The following is a 7,695-nucleotide window of genomic DNA, read 5'->3' as shown; positions in this document are numbered from 1 at the left end:
TAGATTCGAACGAAATTTGACTAAATTTAAACTAAACCTAATCTAGAACCACTTGCGGCGGCCGGAGGCGTCGTAATACCGCTGGAAGTTGTACATCTCGTCGGTGACGACCTCCCGCTTGACGCGCTCGTCGACGGGCTCGTCCACGGGCTCGTCCTTCACCAAGCCGCTTGGTCCTGCCTCGCCGTCGTCGGTGAGGTCCACCGGCGGCTTGCCGGAGTCGCGGATGGACATGGCGATCGCCGCGTCCAGGTCGCCCCTCCGAGCGTCCTTGTCGTCCATGGACGCCAAGAACGCCGCCCGCAGCCCCGGGCGGTCCTCGGGGTCGTCGCCGCCGGCGATGAGCCGCCGCTGCCGCTCGTACTCCGCCGACAGCCGCCGCTCGCGACGCTTCCTCCGGCTCCTCCTTCACCTCCGGCTTCGGGATGAGGGAGGGCGCCGCCGCGCTCCCTTGCCGCCGCCCGCTGCGCGCTACCGCCACGCCTCGTGTTGACGGGCGTCGCCGGCTCCTCCTTGACCTCCCGTTTGGGGACGGTGTAGGGCGCCGACCGGTACGACGAGGACGGCGTCGATCGCGCCGGTCCCGAGGAAGAAGAGTGCGAGGAGGACGAGTACGTCGTCCTCCTCGGCTGCCATTGAGGAGACGCCGGCGGCGACGACGGCATCTCCAGCCTTGGAGCGCCGTTGCGGAGGCCGCGGATGACGTTCTCGAGGGTGCGCCCGGAACGCCCCGAGCACGGAGGCGGCCTTCCCTGTTCCAGCTCGTTGGGGCCGCCGACGAGGTTGTCGGTGCTGTGCATCTCGACGTCGTACTTCGCCTGGAAGTACGTCGTCCACCAGGCGTCGTTGTCCTTGACCGCCCACGTCGGATCCCGCCGCTCCTCGGCGGTCAGTTGAGCCCGACGGGCCTTGATGGCGTCCCTCCATTGGTCCGAGCCCGGCTCGGCGGCGGCGGGACGCCAATGCCGTTCACGGCCATCTTCCGGCCGCCGCCGCTTGGCAGCCGCATGTCCGGCGGGACCGGATACCGGGCGTGGTACGGCGCCCACGCCTCCGCCACGGTGAGGCTGCCGCGGCCGAAGCCGCTCGCCGCGGCGATCTTGCGGGAGGAAGAGCTCGACATTTTTGGAGCGGCGGAGGAGAAGATCCGGGAGGGGGAGGCGGCGGCGACGAGAAGGTTTGTGAGCGGCGAGAACCGCAGGGCGTCTTAAAACAGCGGCGGCAGCGGGTGGTTGCACGCAATAACTCCGGCGCGGACGGCCACGCGGCCATGCACGACGAGACGCGTCCCTGCGTCGCCCGGGAAAACAGGGACGCCATTAACGTCGCTTGACCAAAGGTAGGCGACGGGGTTTTAGCCTTCCGTGCCGCCGACGGGTCGGCCCCGCGTCGTTTGGCCTCGCTTTCGTTGTGTCCGGCGTCCCCGGAGCGTCCCCGTGGGACGGGGACGGGCTCGGGGCGCCGGACACCGTATCGGGCCGCGCCGGACAAAAAAGGGCTTTGGGGGACGCGGCTGGAACGCTTTTTTGGTCCGGCGCGCCCCAAATCCCTTTGGGGGACGCTTTGGGGGACGCGGCTGGAGATGCTCTTAAATTAATAAGACCACAACCAGGTTCAAGACGATACAACGCAACACCAAACCACACCGTTCCGCACAGGGAATACAAGATAGATGTCATGCATAAGCGGGAAAAACAACATAAGGCGTTCCAGCTAGAACATAAAAACTAGGAAGATCAAAGTAACACTTCAGACAGGGGCCACCGCTGGTGTGTAGGTTTGAAGGAAGAGGGTCTTCATCAAGGAAATCAAGCCTTTCACCAGCTCCACGTCCTTACTTCTTGCAAGAGATCGCCATTTCTGCAGTAAGATGGTAGATTTGAACACACAATCAACTGGCTGTTTTGGGAAAACTCCCTCAATCGAGAATTTGTTACGGATTTTCCACAGAGCCCAGCATTGGGCAGCAAACAGAAGCCAAATAAATCTCCTTGCCTTTCCCGAAAAGAGATTCAAAATATCAAAAAAAAAAAAAAAGGGAAAAGGATGTGGGATTCCACTGAACCACAAGCATCGAGCGAACCCCGCTCCAAAGAAATTTAGCTAGGTGACATCGAAAGAAAACATGATCCACCGACTCCGGCTGCCCGCACAGGACACCATCAGACGGTCCGTGTCTTTTGGCCAGCTGCTCATTTGTTGGGAGCCTATTTCTGACAAATTGCCAGGTGAAGATCTTGACTTTCAAAGGAATATCCGCAGACCAAATATCTTTGGCGTAGGAACAAGTGTCTCCTTGGCACAGTTTTTGGTAAAGCGAGGACATGGAGAAACCCCCGGAAGGTTCTAGAGCCCATGAGACATTATCTCTAGAGTAAGAAGGTGCGGCTTGAAACAGTTCAGCAAGCAGATCATTCCATTGTTCAGTTTCAAGCGGGCCAAAAGACCTACAGAACGGAATATGCCGGGTCGTCCCTCTGGATGCCGTAGCAAATGTCATGGCAGGATACGAGCAGATAGCGAAGAGTCTCTGGAACCTCTCGCACAGAGGGGATTCTCCAGACCGCCAGTCAGTCCAGAACAAAATATTATTACCATTTTCAAGAATGAATTTCGCGCCAAGCTTGAAAAAATGTTTGATCTTATGCAGCTGATGCCAGAAAGGGGATCCTCCCGCCGGAGAGGAGCTGAAGATGTTGGCTGCTCCAGGGTATTTAGCACGCAACAGTTTGAGCCACGGACAATTTCCCTCATCCTCATTGTAGAGGCGCCAAATCCACTTTGTCATCAAGGCAATGTTAAGGAAACGAGAGTTCAGGACGCCAAGACCACCCTGGTCCCTAGGCCGGCAGATGTCTGGCCACTTAACCTAGTGGAACTTGCGTTTCTCGCCAGTTCCTTCCAGAAGAATCTGGTCAAGTGACTATCAAACCCAGCATGGGTACCCTCCGAAAGCAGGTAGAGTCCCATGGAATAAATAGGCAGACTCGACAGCGAAGAATTCGTAAGGATAAGTCTTGCCGCTCATGACATAAACTTTCCCTGCCAAGGTTCCACTCTACGGCCCACGACATTGACTAGGTTAGCCATGTCGGCAATGGTCAGCTTACGGTCTTCTCGCCTCCCTCCTCTCTCTCTACCTCCCAGCTCGATCGCCCCTCTCCCCTCTCTAGCTCTCTAGCTCTCTACCTCTCTGCACCTCCCATGTTTCTCTCCCCGGCAGAAGGCCATGCACGCCTACCCATGCTCTGAACGCTCACCTCACCACCCCTGACGCACTACCTCACCATGGACGGCGCTAATTCGCGTCTCCAGCCACTCACCTGCATACCCCCGACGTCCTGGCGCGCCATGGATGGCGCAACTCCACGTCTCCGGTCGTGCTCCCGCCGTGCTCCTATGGGCTTTCGGGCCGCCGGGTCAGGCACAAAAAGTTGTCATGTCGTGCTTTTTTCCAGCTCAGGGCACGTGGGCCGGCTCGCCCCGGCAGGAAATTAATCCGGGCCGCATTGGGCCGTGCCTTCCACTGTGCGTGCCCAGGTCAAGCCGGGCCGGCGGGATGGCCAGCATTACTGTAGATAAAATAGAAAGGCCACGGCGGCGCGCACACGCCGTGTGTTCTTCGACCTTGTGCAAGTTGAGCAAAACCGCGGGGTATCCGAAGTTGGGAACCCACCGTTTTCTGGCGAAACCGACGGCGGAGCAGCTGATTCCTGGTGGCGCGACTTTCCGGCCGGCCGGCCTTTTCAGAACCGCGCGCTGACCCTGTTCAACGCATGTTTACGCTCTCACCCGTCCACAGACCACAGTGACGCCGCGGCCCGCCGCGCGGGGCTCCCATGGCCGCCACGTCTCCGGTCTCCCTGGCTACCGTGCCACCTGTCGCCGGCGCTGCCGCGCTGTCCGTGCCCACCGGCCTATTCCAGTTCCACTGAACAAGCTTCAAGGCCTCACGTGCTCCTCTGCGTCGATCCATTCTTCTGTTTCCTGGACTAGCTCTACCACTCGCCTAGTATTATATAGAAGGCATAGAGCGAGGGAAGGCAGGCATCCAGTAGCCAAGCAAGGAAACATCCAGCATAGTTAGCTGCCACAGGCTTGCGAACAAGGCGAGAAGAAGCTACTAGTAGCCTGAAAATGTGCGGCGGAGCGGTCATCGCCGACTTCGTCCCGGCCGGCTCCTCAGCCCAAGACGGCTCCAGCCTCACCGGTAGTTACTAGCTAGTGGACCGATGCCCGTTTTGTACAATCATCAACTTCAACTTGTGCGCATATAGCCATATACTTGCAAGCCTGCATCTCAATTCCTGGTCTTATGCAACTTGTCCATTGTTGTTTTATGCTGGTAATCCTACTTAAGTTAACATGCATGGTCACAGACTCACAGTAGAGCGATCATGGTTTTGTAATGTACACTGTCGTCCTGCCGTATATAATATGGTCAACCGGACCTGATTCCTGTTTCCTTGCAAGGTGACGAGAAGCTGACGGCCAAGCTACCGGCGCCAGGGCGGAAGACGGCGTACCGCGGGATCAGGCGCCGGCCGTGGGGCCGCTGGGCGGCGGAGATCCGGGACCCGAGGAAGGGCGCGCGCGTCTGGCTCGGCACCTACGCCACGGCGGAGGAGGCCGCACGCGCCTACGACGTCGCGGCGCGCGACATCCGCGGCGCAAAGGCCAAGCTCAACTTCCCGCCCGCAGTGGGCGGCGCCGCGGCATCGGCCGCAGCCGCTGCGGTGGCGGCCAAGAAGGGACGGAGTGTTGCCGCCGAGGAGAGCTCGGCCTCTTCGTCGCCACTTCCGGCCGCGGCCGGCGCGGAGAGGCTGCGGGAGTGCATGTCCGGGCTCGAGGCTTTCCTGGGGCTGGAGGACGCCGGCCGGGACGGTGGTGATGACGACGTGGAGACCTGGGAGGCCGTCGATCTCATGTTCGAGTAGCCTTGTGCCGTCGCCACGTGCGGCCATCGATCTGTTTCTGTCTGCTCTTGCTATGGAGAGGTCTGCACTGGATTAGCGCCATGGTGTATGACTGCACGTTAGATTTGCCTGCAGTTTCCTCCGGCTCTCCTGGTCCAATGCTAATTTGCATGATCAGAATGTGGGGAACACTCACATTTGCGGTGAAGTGTTAGGGCATTCATGTAAGCAGTCAACTTCAGTCTCTAGAATGTATGCATGTATGATAGCAACCTTAATTCATAATAATCTCCATGAAAAACATCATATATATTATCTAGAATTTGAGCGATCAATGTACCTATGACTAAAAATATCATGTCAGGTTTAGGTATTGAGAGCCTATTTGATTTTAATTATAGAATTTCTTTTCGAATTAAGAAGCACAGCTCCCAGGTTCACTGCACAGAAGCTAATAAACAACAAAGCAATGTCCAGTCAGCTTCAGTCTTGTCTCTTCTCATTGCAAACAGAGCACCTCCCCAGTAGATCTGCCAAATGTGACCGTAGCCCTTCATTGATCAATTTTTCAGTTAACACGTGATCACAATATATATCATGAGCACTCAAATTCTGCTAAACGGCACAAAATCTGATAGACAAATTGAAGTTGTGATTCCTCATCGATCCAAATTGAAGGTGTGATTTTTCATATGGTCGACGGTGGATTATCCATTCTTCGGTACGCTGTTGATATAATTTTTTTATGGAACATGACATCATAAAAGCAAGAAAACTAAAACTAATTTTTTCAGCGTTTGAGCAATGATCGGGTCTAAAGATAAATTTCCATAAGAGTGAATTGTTTTGTTTCGGCGAGGCCGAACAAGAATTAGATTGACCTATATGCTGAATATTTGGCTGCGGCAAGGCTAGTTTCCTATTAGATATTTGGGTCCCGATTCATTATCGGAGACTTACATTAGCTAAATAAAAGTTGGCCGGGGAACGACCACAAATTAGATTAAATAGCTGAAAAGGGAAATTAATATCTTTGGGAGGAAAATTAATTCTCATTAATTTAGTAATAATTAACATGAGGCTGTACATGATTTATTTCTTCCACTTGCCGAGAGAAGTCTTAAAACGACTAGATTATTTCCGGTCAAGATTCTTCTAGCAAGGGAATATTGAGAAACATAAATATCGACTTGTGAAATGGTGCGTGGTTTGTCGTCCTAAAGATCAATGATCCGTTGTCTCAGGTTTCTTGGAAACTTGGAGACTCCAATTTTTGGACAGGTCTTGTGTGACGATGAAGAACTTCTTCTTCATATATGGATCTTTCTCCATTAGGGATGATTTAGAGAGTAGGCTCTAGAAGAATAAATGGCTAGGTAATGCCACACTCTGAGAACAATATTCGACTTTGTACAATATCGTACGGCATAGCCGTGATACTCTCGCTAATGTTTTGTAAACTATCCCACCTAATGTGTTGTTCCAACGAAATCTCATTGTGTCTAGACAACCATCATGGAATGACTTGTTACGACGTCTACATTATGTCCGGTTGATCAAAGGGCCGGATGTGTTTCTTTGGAACCTTAGATGTTTTCTCAGCAGCCTCTATGTACAATAATCTGAAAATTTGGAAGATGAAGATCTCGCTGAAAACTAAGGTGTTTGCGTCGTATTTTCGTTCATGGGGTGAATCTTACCAAAAATAACTTGGCAAGATGTGATTGGCGGGGAAGCAAAAAAGTGTCTTATGTCATGAAGATGAGACTATTAAATATCTTTTCTTTCAGTGTTTGTTTGCTTGTTCTATATGGCAGCGATTCAAATAAGGTCTACCTTACACCCGCTACGTAGTGTTGCTAATATTTTTGGTAGGTGGTTTAATGCTATGGATCCTAGGTTTAAATTACTTATTAGGGTGGGAGCGATTGTCGTTATTTAATCGCTATGTCTATGTAGGAATGACAAGATTTTTAATAATAAATGTTCTTCCGTTTTGCAAGTTATCTACCGTTACACAGCTAGCTCCGTTTATGGTCACCTCTACAGCAGTTGGTGTATCGAGATCTCTTTACGGAGGTGTCTACACGGTTGGAGGATACGAGGATGAATTTTTTTTCTCAATATGAGTGGCAGTGTGATCTACGGCTTGGTCCGCCTACCGCATAGTTGTGCTTTCTGACTTTTGCTATGGCGCCTATCTAGACTTTTAGCCTTTTTGGTTTGTAATATTCTTCATGCACGCCTATGTGCATGTTAGTTATGCAGATGTGTGATGTAATAATTATTCCAAATAATAGGGCGTCCGCTATCGGAAAAAATTCTGTTAAACGCATGATCATTTTGAATTTGACATTTGTACTTCTTACCATCTTATGTACATTTGCATTTGCTGTTAGTGCTTCTAGAAGAAAGACGGACGTATACAATACTTGGCCGGTCTTGGTGGTCGCACCAAACCCTATATATCTGGGCAGCGGCCGCCTCGACGATGGCACGCTGCCTAATCACTCGCATTCTTTTCTTAAACGTTTTCTCCGTCCTTCCGGCGCTACAGTCCAGGTTCTTCGCGCGTCGCCGCGAGATTTTCCGCTTCAGATCCAAAACCACCGGCGCGGCACACCGGTTACGAGACTGCAACTTACGCCTGGTTGCGCTGCGCGCGGCTTCGCACGTGATGGAAAACGACCTCAACCCGTACGATCACTCCTTGTATCGAGTCTTCGCCACGGTCTTTCTCTGCTTGTACACTAGATAGTAGTAGGTCTCACTCGTGACC

At 53.0% G+C, this 7,695-nt stretch overlaps 1 protein-coding gene across 1 annotated transcript; it reads left to right on the top strand.

Annotated features, from left to right (window-relative positions):
• The first annotated feature begins 4,137 nt into the window (after window positions 1-4,137).
• LOC124705875 (ethylene-responsive transcription factor ERF071-like) lies at window positions 4,138-4,937 on the top strand. Its single transcript, XM_047237564.1, has 2 exons — window positions 4,138-4,210; window positions 4,474-4,937. Exons 1-2 carry the CDS (start codon window positions 4,138-4,140, stop codon window positions 4,935-4,937), a joined length of 537 nt encoding a protein of 178 aa, XP_047093520.1.
• Window positions 4,938-7,695: the final 2,758 nt, after the last annotated feature.

The sequence above is a fragment of the Lolium rigidum genome, chromosome 4 (assembly GCF_022539505.1).
Source record: "Lolium rigidum isolate FL_2022 chromosome 4, APGP_CSIRO_Lrig_0.1, whole genome shotgun sequence".
NCBI classification, from domain to species: Eukaryota; Viridiplantae; Streptophyta; class Magnoliopsida; order Poales; family Poaceae; genus Lolium; species Lolium rigidum.
Note: the sequence above shows the minus strand (reverse complement) of the source record. Positions and strands in the feature narration are given on the sequence as shown.

Coding starts and splice junctions, on each gene's coding strand:
- LOC124705875 (XM_047237564.1), top strand. CDS start 4,138: ATGTGCGGCGGAGCGGTCATCGCCGACTTCGTCCCGGCCGGCTCCTCA. Junction 4,211..4,473: donor AGACGGCTCCAGCCTCACCG/GTAGTTACTAGC, acceptor TTTCCTTGCAAG/GTGACGAGAAGCTGACGGCC.